Source organism: Colius striatus, chromosome 6 (genome assembly GCF_028858725.1).
Source record: "Colius striatus isolate bColStr4 chromosome 6, bColStr4.1.hap1, whole genome shotgun sequence".
Taxonomy (NCBI): Eukaryota; Metazoa; Chordata; class Aves; order Coliiformes; family Coliidae; genus Colius; species Colius striatus.
Genome location: NC_084764.1, coordinates 47022420 through 47042091, shown reverse-complemented (window position 1 = coordinate 47042091; position 19672 = coordinate 47022420). Strand labels below are relative to the sequence as shown.

The 19672-nt window shown below is 35.8% G+C and overlaps 1 protein-coding gene across 7 annotated transcripts in view; it reads left to right on the top strand.

The window, feature by feature from the left end:
* Nucleotides 1-19672, top strand: part of PAPOLA (poly(A) polymerase alpha) — a 44903-nt gene that overhangs the window by 5459 nt on the left and 19772 nt on the right. For 6 of the 7 annotated variants that reach the window (XM_061998931.1, XM_061998930.1, XM_061998935.1 and 3 more), the window contains exons 2-12: nucleotides 4089-4259; nucleotides 4886-4952; nucleotides 6242-6323; nucleotides 6801-6910; nucleotides 8584-8637; nucleotides 11625-11736; nucleotides 12965-13054; nucleotides 13162-13300; nucleotides 14698-14770; nucleotides 16237-16357; nucleotides 17255-17339. In XM_061998931.1, coding sequence (XP_061854915.1) covers nucleotides 4089-4259; nucleotides 4886-4952; nucleotides 6242-6323; nucleotides 6801-6910; nucleotides 8584-8637; nucleotides 11625-11736; nucleotides 12965-13054; nucleotides 13162-13300; nucleotides 14698-14770; nucleotides 16237-16357; nucleotides 17255-17339 — 1104 coding nt within the window. Of the gene's footprint in view, nucleotides 1-4088; nucleotides 4260-4885; nucleotides 4953-6241; nucleotides 6324-6800; nucleotides 6911-8583; nucleotides 8638-11624; nucleotides 11737-12964; nucleotides 13055-13161; nucleotides 13301-14697; nucleotides 14771-16236; nucleotides 16358-17254; nucleotides 17340-19672 lie in introns of those variants that run through there. The other variant, XM_061998936.1, reaches the window with a different exon arrangement.

The window sequence follows — 19672 nt, the reverse complement described above, 5'->3', positions numbered from 1 at the left end:
GTACCACTCTGGAAACTGTAAAGGCTCTAACAAGCTTTATTTGTGGGTTTGTTTTTTTCCTTCCACTTCTGCACTCTGTTGAAAAATGATTTTAGTAGTGACTGTTTTACCAGGATTTGTTAGTTCAGTAGTTACTGATAACAATAGGAGAAGATACAGACTACCAAAACTTTGGATTCTGAAGAAGGAGTTGTTTAGCTGTATTGCTGTCAGCTTAGTGCAGACTAGAACTTTATGTGTGTTTCTGTTTTCATGTGGGGGAGTGTACATGTGCATTTCTCGGAGAGATGATATTAATTCATATTTGAATATGAAATATTGGATGATAGCACTTTAGGATTAAACTACTGTAGCTGTTTCCCAATTCGTACATGGCTTAAACTGGCAGCACATGCTCTGCAAAAATTTAGGTTAACCCAGAGCAACAACAGTAGCTTAACTGTGTCATTGTCTACAACTGTGTTTTATATTTGTACTGTTGAAAAGTAGCTCATATTCATAGCAGCAGGAGCGCAACAGCTTCAAGTGTATATATGGTTGGCTAGAAACAAACAAAAAAGCCTTGAACTGTATCTTCATTTTCCTTGTGATGTTAAAAAAAAATTTTTAAAAAAGAAAAAAAAGGGCAAGCCCTCAACATTGAGTGTGAGACCTTGACAAGGTCTGCCAAATCTGCCACTGCTCTTGTCAAGTTTGAGTAGCTGGGATGGGACTTTCTGTTGCTATTTTATACCCTTTGATTTTTTTTGTTAATGCTTAACTTTACTGACTAGCAGATTTGACATACCACCATATTGATCCCCTCAGGCCTTAAACTCCCCCAGTCCCCTCAGGTAGAAGGTTAGGGTTGATACTTACCTATCCTTTCTCTTTGAGTATTTTTAGTAGTTTAGGCTAAAGGATTCCTAAAGTGATGTATTGTGACACATCACAGGTAAAAACTAGAATGTCTATGTCTTTTCAAGAGGGAAGGTGTTGTAATAGGGTGTGATCTTCATAATTTCAGGAAAGGTAAAATGTAAGTTGAGACTTGTGGATTATTAGCATTTTCTGTCTGAAATGTAGCATGTAAATACAGCATTGAAGTTGGAAAAATGAGGACTTAAAGTTAGTTTCTCATTGATAATTTGCTTTTCATTTTAAAAGCAGCTAGTAAATGCTGTATTTGAAGTTTCTTGGCTTTGTGGTAGGTAGGGGGTGAGAAGAGGATATATGTTATTTGGCTTATAGTAACTTTCATGATGTGGTCATTTAAATGAATGAATGAACATGGTTACCTAGCACTAGTTTATTGCATCCTTAAATGAGTTTAACCAACTTTCTTGCCAAATACCATTTTTTCCTGTAATTTTACGCAGCCACTTTCTGATATCTTTTGGTGTTGCACAGAAACAGCCTTAACATCAGCAAATGTAAACAATTGAGCTTCAGTTTAAGGGTTCTTAGTTGGAAATAATGTATATTCTCTTCAATATTAATATATGTTAAAATATATGCCTGATGGTGTCTTTGGAAATTGTAAAACATTCTAGAAGGCTGATCCTGTTCACCCCTCAACCTTGGAACACCTCTGTGTAGGGAGGTCCTGTCTGCTTGAAAACATCTTACTTCATTCTTTCAAAATACATGAATATAAAAATAATAGCTGTAAAAACTTAAACAAACTGTTTTTGTGTAACACTTCCCAAAGATGTATATCAGGAAGTTTAATGGTTTAAAGCTGTCATTTTAGTGGACAGTTTCAAAACTTATTTCTTGCCCTATGGCTGTGCTCTGATGCTCTGGATTTGTCGATAATACTGCTTGAAGTCTTGTCAGTATGGTGTTTTGCAAAGACAAACCTACATATTGCACTTCCACAAGGAAGTTGATCTGAGGTTTGGTTGATTTTTGTAACTTTGGGTACAAAGGGATTAGTTATTAGTTCTTTAACTGAGGAAACATGGCCCTTACGATTAGGTGGAAGACAGAGGGTTCTGTCAGCATTACCGATTTCAGGAGCCTGCTTCACGGAATCTGGGTCTGAGTGACATCTTTTTTTTTTGAGATGTAGTGTCAGTGTCTGCCAGTCTGTATTTTGCCAGCCCTTTCTATTAAGTTTAAAATCTGTGGAATTTGATAGAGTTTCTAGTTCTGGATGGGTGAGAATTTCAGCAAGACCATCAGAAAGTTGATACACAAAACTAAAATATTGATTGCTTTAGATTACTGCTTCAGAGCCTGGAAAAATAAACTGCAAATTAATTTTTTTCAAAATAATGATTGGCAAAAGAGGGGAGATCGTTGTTCAAATGAAACTATTTGCTTGGTGGTATAAATTAAAAATCTCCATAATAACCAAAGGATGTTGATATATTGAGACCTTTTGGATTGATCCCTTTTTTAGTAACAACTGACAGAGGCAACTATTTGTGTCATTCCTAAAATGCTTTTTTTTTCTTTAAAGAAAAAAATTATTTTAGTGGCTTCCTTTGCCTTTAATTTACTGTTTTATGTAATTAAATGAGTTTTAAAAAAATTTTTTCATTCACACATGAAGAACTGAGGTCGATGTCATATGTTCAGCTGCTGTTAGGTGATTAAAACCTCTTAACTGAAGGAAGCAATGTGAAATAATGTTCCCAGACATGATTACTTGGGAGCTGGTGGTTTTTTTTTTTAATGTACAGAGTTTAGTATTTCCTGCTTTGCCTTTTTTCCTTTTGCTGATAAACAAAGGGACAAATGTGCTAGAACTTCCTTAGTAAGACATTTGCATTATGACTTGAGTTCTTGATTTCAAATTACGATAGCTAAAATAATTTTGAAACAGATTTAGGTTATGTCAAATCATTCAATTTCATTGATGTAACTTATGTAATGCAGATCTAATGCTTCTAGACAGGTGTTGCCTTAACTTTCTGCCATAGTTGTTGGTAAGGCTTTTGGAATAGCAGTTGATGTAATAACCAGCCACATTTTCTGAAATGTAAGTTTTGATGAGAGATGGTCTTTTTGTTTGTCTCTGAAAGATTAAGTTGGTTTCAGAAAACAAGTTTTTCAGTGTGCTTAAAAACAATGATTTGTCATTGTAAAAAATGGGCAGTAGGAGAACAATATTAATAATTTAAAGGAAAGTTATGTATTATGTCAAGTTTAGTTTTAAGATGCTTAAAATTCATAGCCTTAAAGCTCAAACTGTTCTGAAAATAAGGCTGTGATTAAAAGTGATCATCACAAAGAAATGTATGCCCATGGTGGCAGACTGCACAGCAGGTTTTTTTTTTTGCCCAGGGTACTCATTTAAGAAAGCTATTAATGATTCTTACAATATGATGATAACTTTGCTTTTCTTCTTCTTCTGAAGTTCTGTAATAACTTCTCCTTTGGAACGTTGAAATATGGGGAATTGTGTTGAGAGTATCATGCTTGTGCTTGAGGCTTGGCTCATATCTCTTCGTGTAGATGGAGAAGCGAGGGACAAAGATGGCATGCAGGCTTGTAATTGGACAGTTTACTGGTGAACTAGGTCATTGCAGATTTAATCCATTGTGTTGGGCTAGGTTTCCTTGAGGCTTACTTTCATCTGTGGAGAATTATTTACATGAAGTAAAATGTCATGTTGGGGAAACTAAGGGTTATGGAGAAAATACCGAGAGTAGGGCTTATGCTTATATCCTCCGTCCTTGTGGTAATAAGCAAAGTCTAGCACAAATCTGATGTTCTCCCTCCTCTCCCTTCATTAAGTCAGGCTATATGTAGTGTAGCCAACTTTGTTCATCTAACCATCCTGTTATGGTAGCCAGCAGATAAATTGTCTGAAAGGTAACTGTATGATGCTCACTGACTCCAAACATACTGAAGCTTACTTACATGTTTTGTGTATATAAAGTCTATTGATATCAAAGATCATACCTTGCAGCAACTTGTAACCCTGCCATCAGTATTTCAAGTTGGATGGATCTGGGATGTAAATGCTAACAGTAGGCTCAACATTTTATTTCCTTAGTATGTGTCTCTTGTCTGCTACTCTGAGAAAAAAAAAAAAGTTGTTTGTTTGTTTGTTTGTCTTGTTTCTGTCAGTAACTTTATCTAATTGCCTTTACTAGTCCCGTTACAACCCAGGGATCACAAACACAGCAACTACAGAAGCATTATGGCATTACCTCACCTATCAGTTTAGCTGCTCCCAAGGAGTTTGACTGCATGCTTACCCAAAAATTAATCGAGACCCTCAAACCATATGGTGTATTTGAAGAAGAGGAGGAGCTGCAGCGAAGGTGAGTAAACGCTCCCTTTAGCAGTAGTGTTCTTTGATCTTGAGGTTCATGTAGTTGAACACACTTAGTGTTCAGCAGTTACGTTCTTTCAAATGCTTTCTTAAAAGCCTAGTGGGATATTAAGCTTGATTTTTCTTACTTTAAAAGGAATACTTCAGAACACAGAAAGGAATTTTAAGTGACCTTTAAGTTTTGGAGACTGACATGCATATTTTTTTCCCCTTTGTAACTGTTCCATTGTAGTGGCCCCTATTGTACTTTTTTTTTCTTTATTAAACTTTTTAGAGGGTTTTGCTGTCGTTACTGTTTCTCACTCTTTTCTTAGGTGCATGTGTTAAAAATACAGGTTTTATTTTTAAAGCAAGTAGAATTCATACGCTTAAAATGTGTGTAGTCCTTAATTGCTTGCTTTTTTTTCTGAGCTTAAATCACTTGAACATCTTTAATGGGGAAAAAGTAGTGGGAATATTGTAAGACTAACTCTGTTTCAGTGTATGTATATAACAAGATCTATAACTAGATCTGCAGTGTTACAGAAGTTGATTTATTGTGTCGTGATGATTAGTCTCAAATACTAGTAGTTTGCTATGAGTTCATGACCTTCTGTTCTGCTGTTTTATCAACAGGATTCTAATTTTGGGAAAATTAAATAACCTGGTAAAGGAGTGGATACGGGAAATCAGTGAAAGCAAGGTATGGATGTATTTTATGTGGAACTGTTCCTACTAAGATTGGTGTAGGAATAGAGTTTCAAAACAAGTTTCCAGTCCAAACAAGATGAATCTTAGATTTGAGGATCAAGTTGGAAAAATGAATACCACCTTTTTGTTTCCAGACAGCGTCTTGTCAAAGAAAGAAACTGACAAATATTGGAAAAAGTCAAGGCAGCTGTAGTAATTTTCAACTGTTCTTTTCTCCCTAGGTAGAAATATAGCTCACCTTTTTATGAAAATATAGATGTGTAGTACTATGTTAATTATATGCTTAGATTGTTTGGCTTTGTGGGCCAGTGCTAGGCCTTAAAATAGACTTGTCACAAGTCCTTTGCTTTAATGTCATGCTGTAATGTTAGTTTTCTAGACTCTAACTTTTTGTCAGTTTGTAGTCTCTCCCAACCCTACACACCTTTGATTGAATGATTAGACTTGGAAACCCTAATTTTTTTAAGCCATTTTACTTCAAATGCATGGAGTATTATATCTCTCCTGTACACTATTCTTCTATGAAATGGAGATTTACTTTTGAACAAGGTTATGGGTCAGAATGACTGCTATATTTGTGTTCATCTTTGGAAACAAAATAGTTGCGAGTATCTTGACAGGTGCAAGATTGGATTAACTTCAGTAGTTTCCAATCTACATTGCAAAATAACACATTTTCAATTTTGTCTGTATATTGTGTAGCCATTAATGTAGGGCTTCAAATTGTAACATTACATGCAGTTATGAAATAGTAGCTCTCTTTGTCCAGAGTAGTGTGGAGTCAAGAGTTTTTTAAAGATGCAACTCTAGGAACTTTAGTAGATATACCTACACAATACCTCTCCCAAAACCAAATTTGTCTTGAAGACCTTAGTATAGATGTCTCTGAACGTAATTATTAAACACTGATAGTGTAAGTAGCAGTATTCTGTTGTTCTAAATCAGAACCCATCATCAATTTCTGAGTCAGTCTAAAATGTCTGAGTATTCAGCAAAATGTGTTTAAAGTCCATAACATTTTAAAGCTATTGCGCCTGAAGAGTGTAACTGCTGGAACCATTACCAAGCTTGAGACAGTAATGTGTAATGTACTTGAAATGTTAAAAAAAGTTCCTGAGTGACAAACATACCTCTGTCTCTTCTATAAATGCTAAGGTTATTATTTTAATAGTAACTGCAACTTAATTTTTGTTGAAAGTTTTTCCTTTTGATTTAAAATAAGTTGTGTGTGGTGTTATAACGTGTTAAGGTAAAATAACCAATTGTATTTTCTCCTTTTAGAATCTTCCTCAATCTGTAATAGAAAACGTTGGAGGGAAAATTTTTACATTTGGATCCTATAGATTAGGGGTTCATACAAAAGGTAACATTTACTTTCTATGATAAAAGCTCATATGGTCACACTAATGACATATCCATAAATGTCATGCAAGTAACAAAAACTTGCTGTCTCTTGAGGCGGTGCTGGTGGTTGATTTCTTTTTTTTTTTTTTTTTTTTATCTCCAATCTTCTTATAATATGTTTTTGTCATAGCTTGGGAAACACACAAAAAAAGTTGGAAGTTAATTAAAAATAAAGTTCTATATCTGGATTCTCATGGTTTTCTTTGAAAATTACTACAAATATTCCACGAGGAAAAGAAGAATGTATGTACTTGATATACTTGATGGTCGTCAACTTTTTTCTTTTTCATTTGGTTTTACTCAGCATTCCCAGAGAAAACACATTCTACAAGAAGAGAAACTCAATTTTCTTGTTTGATTTAAAAAAAAAAAGTGTTTTTTGCTGGCATTTCATGTGCATGAAATGTGAGTAACTTGTGCTAATAAACAATTTCAGGTGCTGATATTGATGCCCTCTGTGTTGCGCCAAGACATGTGGAAAGAAGTGATTTTTTCACATCATTTTATGAAAAACTGAAACAGCAAGAAGAAGTAAAAGATCTGAGGGTAAGCAAACTGCTTGATAAAGCTTGTTGAACTGGTGATGCTGAAAACTTAATAGTGAAAGATGGTACATTAAAGAAGTAAATATAACTTGACTGTCAAGGCTTACAATGAATTTTTGGTTAACCTGTAGCAAAGCATATCACCATATTAGAAATACATAGAGATTCTTCCAAATTTTCTCTGTTCCCACTTAATAGAGACACTCGTTTAAAGGTCTGGATGGGAAAATGATTTAGCATGTGTATTAGAATTGCGAAACTTGTGCTTGCTCTGTGGCAGCAGACAGGTGCAAATGCACATGTTAGCTTGAAAAGAATCGGGACCAAACTTGTGTATTTTTAATGAAGATTTTGAAGTATACTATTATGCTGCTGTTTTTCTAATTTCATGGTTATATCAACAATTCCAGTGGCTGATACTGAGTAAACATTTTATATTGATTGTCAACTGTGCATTTGTAAATGGAAGTTTTCAGTGTGTATCATTATTAGACACCCACAGAAGATTTTTGTTTAGCATGTAAAGGTGAAGATTTCCTGTGCTTACATGAAATAAATAGAACTCTTTTCAGCATTCTTCTGCTCTATACATCCTGTAGTTGGTAACTACCAGGATAGTGCAAACATCAACTGGTAAGGTAGACTGAAGCAACTGTTTTGAATGCCTTCTGATTTTCACATATCCCATAAACTTTTCTATAAGCTCTAACTCAAGCTTATGTAGTTGATTTAGCAACAAGGTACATCAGTCTATGCTATTCGGTGTAATGCTACAGTGACACAAATAGACTTTAGGTCAGTGTTACAGTACTTCAAAATAATTCCAGCTATGTCTAAGAAAGTTTGTACATCTCCATCTTTAGAAAACCTAGACTTTCTTAAAGGTTGCTTTTGTAAGTGAGTCTGAGATCGGCGAACGTTGGATTTTGCTTAAGATCCTTAAGGTGACTTTAAACGCATGGAGTAGTGTTGTCTGCTCCTCTTGTTAGGAACTGCCAGAGACTAAACACAGTTCTAAGAGTGTTCTGGTTCTTAACATTTCTTATTTGGAGGTTTGCAGTGTTCTGCAGCTAGTTCAGATGCTTAGTTCAGGAAGATGGTATTCCCAGCTGATTGCAGAGCATATATCAGGTTCTGTAGTTTCATGATGGATACTGTTTATCAAAGAACCTTATAATGACCACACTTAAAAAAAAATGCTCGAGCTTGGGAGCCTGGTGACTTGTGACTGGTTTAGGTGAAGTAAGGCTACATAGGTACACAGTTGTCTCCTTGCCATTTCTCCCAAAATCCTGACTGCAGAAATAGGAGAGGCCTCTTAAAGTAACAATCCCTATAGGTTAGCCTCAGCAGGCTTAGAGATGTTGTGAGGAATAAGAGATGCTTGATCATCGTGCTCCTACGTGTAGTGAGAAAGGGTTGAGGTGACATTAGAGCTGGTTGATGTGAGTTTGGTTTATAATAAATATCTAGACAGCTGTAACATGTAGTAGATCATTGCTTACTGAAGAGATCCTCAGTGGTGGAGAAAGACATTGCTGACAAAAATTGACATGAAAACAAGAAGCCATCTATATAAATAACGTTTCATCATGATTAGCTAGACTTGCTAGCTCTTACTTGTAAATGTTCTTCTCTGTACTGAAAACAAATTATAACTTTTTTTCTCCTCAGGCTGTCGAAGAAGCTTTTGTCCCAGTTATTAAACTTTGTTTTGATGGAATAGAGGTAAAGATCATATTTTATTTTATTTTGCTAGAACATAGGTAAAACTGGTATTTCAATATCCCCATAAATCATGTAGTATATGCTAATAGGAATGCTATTCAAGTGACTGTCCCAAGTTCATACTCCAGTCCTTGACAACGTTCTTCAGGTGTGTAAAGTGGAGCTTTAAGACAGAAAAAAGTCTTTCTTGATGTAAAGCTGCCTGTGGAATATCTCCCTGTTCCTTTTCAGCCACTGCTACCCACTTGTACTGATCATTTCACTGACCTGTAGAGTACTAGTATTGCGTTAGTAAGACTTCACATTTATTAAAAATTATACTAATAAATATTGTGGCTTTGGTAACTTTTTGGCTGGTGAGGATTAACTGTCCAAACCTTAAATTGTGATTTTTCTCCTGTACCTATAAGATGTTGCGTGGTCTTTCATCAGGTCTCAGGCATTGCTGAAGGCAAACAATATTCCCTTAGTGCTGGTCTCTTTGGAGGTCTGCAAACACATCACCAAAACAGTTAGCCAAAACAAGTTGTGGTGTCTGTATCCTGACAGATCAGCTGTCTTTTAGTGACTAACTTGCTTAACCTAGTTTATACTATTTTGGGAGAGGTGGTTGTTTTGTAAACAGGAACACTGCTTTGGAAAGATGCTCTGTTAGTCTTTCTCAGACTGTTTTATGGCCGGTCTGTGATCTTTCCGTGATGACAAGACAAAACAAAATTAACTGTTCATACATAGAGTTAATCAGACTAGTTAGTGGCTGAATTATGTCAACCTGTAACTGGGAGGTGTAAGGAGAGTACTTCACAGTGGGGAAAGATTTTTCCATGCTAATCTTCTCACCTGTGATACGATTTGAAGATGCAGGACTGGACAGTTCCTTCTCTCGACCTCTGTGCCTTGCAATTCTAAAGATGATTGGTTAGGGTACTGTTCGTTTTTGAGTCTCAGGAACATGAACCCTTTGCTTCCATCCATCCAGCTTTGCATTAAGTGAAAATACAAGTAAAGCAAAGAGATGTATTTTCTGCAAATAAGAGAGATGTGCAGAGAAACGTGATGCCATGCAGTGAGATAGCCTGAGACTTTGCATCTGTCAGCCCTGTCTCTAAACAGTTGGATATTAGGGGCACTTTTCTGGAGAATCAGTTTTCTGTTTCTGTAGCTTAGGTATGAATTCTAAATACTGGAGTTTGCCGTAGGCATCCTCTGGTTAGTCTGGGTTTTGTATGGTTTGGTTTTTTAATCATTTGCATTCAAGCCAGAGGTCTCTCCTTTATTAAAAATGAAATTCAAAATAGAAGCCTAAGGAGGGAAATTTAAGGATTTTCAACTGTAAGAGTGGTAGTGTCTTTCTCCAGTGTAGTAATTTATGATGGACTCTGATGGCTTAGGTTTATTACGGTTTAACCCACGTTGCTGACGGTACACGAGAGTTCTGTCGTCTTGGGTACTAACTTACTATAAATGCTCTGAGGTAAATGAGTGGTGGTGGGTCACTATTTATGATGGTTGCATTCGTGCCCAGTATGTCAGTATCAGAAGACTTCAACTTACCTTTTCATAATGCAGGTAAAAGATATGGTAATCCTTTCAGTTGTGTTAAGGAAGTTCCTGACAATACCAGTCTTTACATATGCTCTTTATGGTTTTACTTAAAATAAACAAGAGTCTTCTTCACTTGTTTTTTTTGTTCTTCCTGTAGAAATAAGACTCCCTGCACATCACAGTCCCCACCCCTAACCCCCCCTCAAATGATGTAGGACAGGGTATTCGTTGCTTGATTTGAAAAATCACTTCTTTTATTGTCCATGAACTTTGAACCTATAGTGATTCTTCTGGAGATCAGAATAACACTTCAAGCCAGAGTTAATTTTGAACTTGTTTTACATTGAATAGTAGTACTTTTGACTTAAGTAGAATCTTGTAGTACAGAATGTTTTAAAACTGGCTATTGAAGACTTCTTATCAAAACTGCACTGAATTGTTTAGCAATTACTTTTCCTTGGAGAAGTGCTTCATAGTTTAAACCAGATGGATGCAAAGGTTTAAGCACCTACAAAGAGGTCTTCATCTAAGGTATCAGCTTTGTTTTTCTGAAATAACGTAACTAAAATGGTTTTTGTTCTTGGTGTGATAGCACTAGATATTTCATTGACTTGTCGATGAAGTCATACCAGTTTATTATGATTAAAAGCCTCATCTGGTGAAGCTGATCTGGTTGCTTAGCAGATCAGCTGCTGATATGTGCTTTATATTTGCGTCACACTGACTGATACCTAATTTAAGACTGGAAAGACGAACTGTGTGCTCTGTGTAATGTCCTTGCTGTGTGTGGGACAACGTAAAACTCCACTGCTGAATAGTATCTAATATGTTCTTGACCTAGAACAGCTATGATAAATTATTGCAGAAGTAATGGCAAAAAAAAGTCATTTTCAAAAGTTAGACAAATTTATACTCTTACTCAGTAGCTTGCAGGATTTTCAGAACTCCCTGTAATGAAATACCTAGACTTTTCATCAGTAGAGGCAACTAGTTGCATGTGTGCTTTGCAGCCCTGGGTGGGAAAAGTTTACTACATTTTCTGTAATTCAGTGATAGTTTTGACCTAAATATTCTCAAAGTTAGGTTATATTTTCATGACTTGCTCTGATGTAGTATGATGTTGTATTCAGGATCTATATGTGGTGCTTGTCCCCAAATGATTTTTATTTACATAGACAGTTGACAAATGTGTGTGCTGGTTCTGCATTGATCTTAATGTATATTTTATTCCCTTCCAAAAGGAGCCATAAGATAGAGGAGGCATCTGCAAGAGTTTCTTTTAATGTTTGTGGAGAGCATTAGTATATACTGTTTAAAGAGGTTCTTTGTGTTGGGAAGACTTCTGTTCTTATTATTAGTAAACTTGATGAAAGTAGGTTACAGAATAAATTCTACAGAAGAAAAAACAGTTTTCTAATATCTTATCTGTCTTTTTTTTTAAGATTGATATTTTATTTGCAAGATTAGCACTGCAAACTATTCCTGAGGACTTAGACCTACGAGACGATAGCCTACTTAAAAATTTAGACATTAGATGCATACGAAGTCTTAATGGTACGTATATAGAGTTTTGCATACGAACTCCTTGTTCATCTAGTAAATATTGTGGATTGTTTGATTTTAGTTATGGACTTAACTGAAAATACAACAACTCCATATCCAGAAAAGTCATTGTAGTGTTTTCTGTATCTTTTTCAAGAGAAGGATTGTTTCTCCTTGGTCAGATTTATAAAATTCCTTTTTTTGGTAGTAAATGATGACGTCTAGGAATTAATGGGACCTGCAAGACTTTTGCGTAGAGCAGTATCTATTTGTAGAAGTGAAGATGTGTGCTTGTTTATTAAAATACATACAAACAAAAAAACCAAACATACACAAAATTTCTTCAGCTGTAAATTGGAGAGATCGAAATACGGTCGGTTTGAGTTCAGGTCTTTAGTAGCTTACCAGCCTGTGTAGCCCTTAACTTTTCTGTATTGCAGCTTAAAGTTGTTATTTATGCATGGGGCAGTAGAGGCTTCAGCCTGTATGGGACTTGACGAGGAAGAGGAGCATATGAAATATCACTGACTTCTCTTACAAATGGGGAACTTGATAGTTTGGGAATGCCACAGCAGCTTGCACTGTTTTTTGAAATTCACATTTGTGCAGCCTCTAGAATTCATGCTTTCCTCTTACTTGCTTTGAAAGAAACTCCTCTGCAGCTCTTTAGTAACGATAAACAACCATTTATTCTTGATTTGAAAAACAAAAAATCAAGCAGTTAATATTGTCGTCTGTGGTGTAATTTGTAAGCCTGAAAATACCCTGTCAATGTAATGATACAGCTTGGATGTTTAAAAACTATTCTCTTCAGCCTGTTCTCAAAAATTCAAACAAAGCTCTGACCTGTGACTGACAGGTTTTCTGTAGGTCCATGAAGACTCATACTTTCTTCAGTTTCTCTGATATACTGCATGTAAGCCCAAAACAATGGAACCTAAAGTCTGTTTGTTTCTTAAACCATTTGTACAGTTCATGGGGAAGAGCAAATGCACAGTCACAGGCTGTAACCATACCTGCAGGAATTGTCTTCCTCAGTGCTGCTGTGAAACAGGAAAAAAGAAAGAAAAGTCAAATGGAAATATGTTAAGCTTTCTAATTCAAAACAAACGTGATCAAAGTATGAGATGGTTTTCTAGCATGCTGATCTAAAGAGTCTTGATAGCTTTGAAGGTGAGGGAGGGTAAGCCAGTGAAAAACTTGGGAGACAGAATGCATAATGGATTCTTTCTTTTGGCAGGTTGCCGGGTAACCGATGAAATTCTGCATCTAGTACCAAACATTGACAACTTCAGGTTGACACTGAGAGCTATCAAACTGTGGGCAAAACGTAAGCATGAAGGCTAAAACTTCATTCAGAAGTCTGTGAGGTTTTCGTTAACTCCTGTTGTTGCCAATAACTCTCTCCTTTTGTCTCTTTTGCTTCTCAATCCACAGGCCACAACATCTATTCCAATATACTAGGTTTCCTTGGTGGTGTTTCCTGGGCTATGCTAGTAGCAAGGACTTGCCAGCTTTATCCAAATGCAATAGCATCAACTCTTGTACATAAATTTTTCTTGGTATTTTCTAAATGGTATGTGTTCTTTTTATTTTAGATTTACAGTACAATAAAAATTGTTTGTAGACACTGTTTTAGTCCTGTTTTTATGGTATAATTTTCAGCTGTTACCAGATTAAAATGGTAGTTATAAGCATTATTCTTGCAGCCGGAGAGTTGTTAGCTCGAGTTTTTCAACAAATCATCCAACATTTCTTGTTCTTAAAGTGTCCAAAACAAAACCACACAGCTTTTAATTAAAATTTTCTTAAGTATTCATTATAACTCAGCATTCCTCTTCAGATACTTACCTGGTGGAAAATAACTGGTTTTTAACATTCAGATACTGAGACAAAGGGGATATGTCAGTATCTGGTTAAGTCACATAGCTTAAACACAGTTTAGGAGAAGTGGTAGCAGAAGTGTGAGTTTTAATCTTGTCAGTGTGGAGATGCAGGTGTTCTGGGGTTACGGATGGTTTCATACTCCTGAGCTATTTGCCTTAGAAAGACAGATTGAATGACTGAGAACAATGGGAACATTCCAAATAAATTTAGAATGAATGGGCAGATGACAAGTGAATACTGTTTATCTTGAAAGAGCATATTGGGATACATATGTTCTTCTTGAGACATTGACAGATTTTAAGAATCATTGTACGAAGTTGTTGCTTTACTTGAAGTAAAGTATCTTTCCTTCTTAATGCTAAGTAATTTTCACAGATTCACTGTCTTGAATCCATAGGCTTTATAACCTCTTGGACATACTTAGTGTTGAGTAATACCTTACCATACTAAGCTAGTAGAGGTTGCAAGTTCTGTTTAATGCTCCTTATACTGCTATCCATTTTATGTGTATGTAGCATAGGATTATTCCTGTACAAATACCAGGGGATTAACTGACGTCTCTTTATAGGAAAATTACTCACTGGAGTAGAGAAATCTGAAGAACAAAAGTGTTACTTCTTATAGTGTTTCATTCAGAATGGTTTCTTTTTGTCTTGATTGGAATATTTTTTTAATACATATGTTTCATAATGCTGCTGGAATGCTGTAATCATGCTGGCTGTGTAGTTTGCCCGTGAAACAGCTAGCTTGAAGATGGACCCAGTGTCGATCTTCATAGGGTAATTTGTCTTTGATAGGTATATTTCAAGAATAATTTAGGAACTTCAGTTACCTATAAAACAGTGGTTATAAAGTTCCAAGGCGACAGAAAATTCATTGTTCTGATGCCCTGGAGAGGCTGATTACAGCTGTGTTGTAGTTCATCACTACAGTCTAAATAATCTGACTTAGAGCAGCTGAGTCCTGAGGAAATGGTGTTTTACCTTGAGAGCACAGTTAAGAAGGATCACTTTCAAAAGTATTGTTTGTTGAACATACATGGTTGTATCCAATAGTCTTATTCAGTGCTACAATCTTTTTGAACAGGGAATGGCCAAATCCAGTGCTATTGAAACAGCCAGAAGAATGCAATCTTAATTTGCCTGTGTGGGACCCAAGGGTTAGTGTATTATTTTTTCCCCTATAAGTCACACTGTACAATAAATTCAGTTGCTTAAAGAATCCTAGGTGAACTTCATTTTGGGTTTATGAAACTTAATATTTCTATATTATGTCATCTTTGTGAGTAACCTCTTGTTCCCTTCAGTGTGGAACACAGTTGCCGTAATTTTCTGAACTGACCACTTGAAACACACTTGCTGAGCAATGTTCTTTTTACTCCCAACTTTTGCAACAAGTGATCTTAAGAAATATTGAGCATAGTTATTATAAACGTGCCTTAAAGCAATGCATTTTTTAAAAACTGCTTGCCTTAAAACATTTTACCTGTGACTTAAAGCCTGTTACTTTTGCAAGTTTATTGAATTCACTTCAGTGAAACAGTCACAGCTGTGCAGGTTTGGTTCCAAATGGTTGTAGTAATGTCTTTTCATCTTGGACCAAAGAAGATGGTAACTTTGAAGTCCTTTAGTTGTTTTCTGTGACCTCTATCTGTGTAGCACTTAATGTCCTTCAGGTAGTCAGTAAAGCATCTTGCAGCAGATGCACAGCTCTCACACATTCTGAGATTTCAGTAGGGCATAGTGTATGTTCAGTGCTGTTTTGTCAGTTTTGGAGTAATTGGAGTTCAATTAATTTTGTTGTTGGTGGTGGTGAATAGTGTAAACACCAGAGCTTGAGGTGTATATCCTTTTGTACTTCAAAACTGTTTTTCTGGTTGACAAAAGTCCACACTTAATGTGGGACAGCTGAAAAAGTGTTCTTGAGTCTTACTGTTATTCCTGGGATAAAGGATTTGAGGTCAGTGTGTGATGGGAACTGTCTGCATTGCAGTAGCTGAACAAAGTAGGGTAAGTTAATGGCAGGGTTTTATCTTTAATTTACTATCTGCAAGATTGTCACCCTAATGCTATTTTAAACGTATTTTGCGTTTGTGTGTGTTTTGTCCCTTTTTTGTTTCCCTTGTGTGCTGCTTAATAAAAGATAACGTTAAAGCAAATGATGCTTCTGTCAAGTTGCCTAGAGCCTCCTACTTCAAACTGGCTCTTTATTTTCAGTAGTGTTACAGAAGTAAAACATTTCATATTTTTGATGAGGCCTTAAGACAGTCATTCTACTGAAGGTGCTCATGTGGTGATAAGACATCCTTATTTTGGTGTGATCACAAGTTAATTTGTATTAAAGAGAAAAATCGTTCCTTGGTGTTTCTGGGCTTAGAAATGCCTGCAACTTGATCTTGATTGCTGACAGGTTACAGCCCTCCCACGTTGCTTCAATTCAGAATGATATCCCTTGTGAAAGCATTGTCTTTGTTTTCTAAACTTTCTCTGAACTGGTGGTAAATTTACTTGGTCTGCAAACTAATGTCTCTTAGAATTAAGACTCAGCTGTAGTAAAGAGAGAAATCCAAATTTGTTAACTCATGTGTATGCTTGAAGAAAACTGATTGGCTGTTGTTATATGTAGGTAAACCCCAGTGATAGGTACCATCTTATGCCTATAATTACACCAGCATACCCACAGCAGAACTCCACCTACAATGTGTCCGTTTCCACACGGATGGTCATGGTTGAGGAATTTAAACAAGGTAAGTATTATCTTCTGCTCTCTATATAAATGTTTTCAAACAGGTTTCAAATAGTTCCATTGTGGATATGCTTTGTGAGGGGGATGGTGGGAGGATACTAAATGGTGGTTTGGACCTTTGACTCTCCAAGGAGTGCAGAACTTGGCCTGTTAATGCTTACGTGGCCTTAAGTTCCAAATGCAGTAGAGACTTCTGCAGATGTGCCCTTCAATCTTAGAAACAGAGGGTGATTAATTAGAATGCCTTCTGAGAGTTAAGTACAGTATCTTTTTTGCTTCGTTTATTTTAGTGGTTTCAGATTGTGTCATGCCACAAGATGAGTGTAGTAATCCCAATTGATGACTGTTTATAGGCCTAATGTAAGACAATATACTTGCTCAGATGTGAGTCCTCTAGATTTAGCTGAGTTTATCCACTTGGATAATTATAGTAGATAAGAGAAAATGTTATCAAAGCAAGGAGTAGACTTGATGGAGAGCAAATACCAGTAGCTGTCTCAGGCAGAGCAGTAGTTTATTGTCTTGGCTTCTGTGGCTTGTACAATGCCCTGCACAAAAGAGGATTGAAATACTGTAAGCAAAGAATGTCTGTCTTCAGGCTGAGTAGTTACTGTGACATACACAGAAGATGAAATTGAGCTGTGTTATACTGCAAAGCAAAAATATGGGAGACGATCAGTCTGATCAGTTGACCTACATTTCTGTTTTTCTGTTTCCTTTTTAATGATATGGTTTGTGCAACTAATTACCACTTAAGGTATGACTGGAATATAAATTCCTTCGAATTGGGAGAAGGGAAATAGTTCACAGTAACCTTTGCAAAATTAATAAGCTGTTTTTACTGTGGCTACTGAACTGTATTTTTAAAACAAAGCTTAAATGTTTTCTTATAATTTAGGTCTTGCAATCACAGATGAAATTTTGCTGAGTAAGGCAGAGTGGTCCAAACTTTTTGAAGCTCCAAACTTCTTTCAAAAGTACAAGTATGTATTTTATGGCATGGCAGAATATTTTAAGTTTTATCACTTAGAATATCTAATGATGCTCTGTAGCACAGGATCTTAAGTACACGTACCTTACACTTCTGAAAAGAGGTTTGCAAGGATTTTTTTGATACAGAGGGGGAGTGAATGCACTACTGTCCTTTCTCTTAGAAAATGAATAATTTCCTCAAGTATTTTTTTTGTCTTTAGCATGTATTTCAGAAACCTCTTAGTCCCTGACCAGATATTTAGAGTATCACCAGTTACCTATACAATTGGTACGCTGCCACTAAGACTGAAGACTTACAGCTGGTGTGACTGACAGAAATGTTCTTTAGTGGTGTCAGTGAGAATTCTAAAAATGGGTCTTGCCTCCCAGGAAACAAGATACTAAAAGAACTAGTTCTGAAAGTCAATATTTAAGATGAATACGTACTTGAAACTGTGTGTTTTCTTCTGTCAATATAGTCAACCATTCACTCTGATAATAAAAGGTATTTTTGCAATTGTGTTGACTAACTGCCAGATGTATTAGTTATTACTAGATTTTTTTTTTCATTAAAGCTTCAAGGCTTTGGGCTTTTTTATTAATACTCTTTCACACCTAGCTTCTCTAATTTTGTAATGTCTCTTAAGGAAAGTACTGAAGTTCACACTTCACATTTTTAGGGTTTCTAGTAATATGCTTGTGGGGCAGAAGCTTGTTAAATGTATATGGACTTGATGAAAGTTGTATTTTATAATAAATATGGATTATTAAAATACGGACTACATCTTCTTTGCCCTCAGTTGAAATTGGAGACCCATTTTTCTTGAATCAAGATCAAATATATTTTAAACTTGTTCTATGTTGGGTGGTTGGTTATGTACTAATCTAAACAACACTGAAATATACAGTTCCCCCATTAAAAGAGACTTATGACCTTCATGATGTGTCTGTGTTTTGTTTCTATACCTTTTGCATGATAAAAGCTTAAAATATTTGGATGCCTTTTGTGTTGTACCTTGGAGGCTTAAGTTTGAAAACACACGAAAGATCACTGTAAAGTTATATTGTTTTTTGAAGTTTAAAGTGGGCTGCAGACAAATCAGTTTCTCCTCAAGAGGTTACTAGTAAGATCCCTTTCAAAACTAGGAAGAAGTGGGAGACATTAAATGTCATTTGAAATAATACCCATTTTTAATATAGTTTTTTTGTGTACCAGCTTTGACCATTTTATTAATTTTAGCAATAAATACTTCTCTTGCCAAAATTAAACATCCAGGTTTAGTATATTTTGCAAAAAAAAATCTTTGCTTCCCCCCTGGCCCCGAATAGTATTATGGAGCCTGTTTTTATTTAAATTATTGTATGCTGTTATCAGAATGCAGTAAATGTGTGAAATCTCTTCTGAAACTAGATAATTCAGGTTTTCACTCTCCCCTCCCTCTTTAAATTCTGGATGCCTTGACTTGTTCCTGCTGAAATTCAAAGCAATGTGTAGTGCTTTGCCAGATAAGACCTGATCCTTAGTATGAGAGATTCTTTAAAAAACATTTATTCTCTAAAAGAGCTTCACTAATCTGTATCCCTCTCCGTGGCAATCAGTTGCTAAACATTTAAGTTGACTGTAAACACTTTTGACTTATGAACTGTGTTTAAAATGAACTCCAGTGAAATCTGGAGGCTACTGCACACCTGCACAGCAGGAACAGATTAGAAACTGGGAACATGGGGAAATCTGGTTTTAATTTATTTTTTAAATGTCAGCAACCACTTGGAGTTAGGGAGTAACAAGGTGTGTTATCTACCCTTCGTGTAGGTTTAAATTTTTTCAGATGGGGGGAGGGAAACAACAATAAAAACATACACTTGCTGGATATGGTGTTGTCCTGGGAAATGACAAGAATAATTTGAGATGGCTATGAGTAGGAAGTGTTACATGAGAATGAAATCATTAGAGCGTAACACTGAAAGAAGGATGGTGATGAAAGTTATAACACTCAATTAATGGAGTCTAGTCTCTTGTTTCTCTGTTATAAATACAGATACACTACTAAATAAAGAGAACATAAATAAAACCTTTTAAAAAGGTACTTTGAATGCTTGCCTTGATTGGACTTTAAAACACTTTAGAATTTCCAGTTTAAGTCCTGGGCAGCTTGATAAAAGAAAAACTGAAGTGAATGTGTCCAGATGTTTGGTTTTAGTGTGGGGTTTTTTTCTTTCCAGAAAGAACTTTTGGGTTGGGTTTTTTTTTTTTTGGTAGGTACAAGTATTAATGGTACAAGACAATTCTATCTGCATTGGGCTATTTTATGGAAACATAATGTTGATAGGGAGACAGAGACAA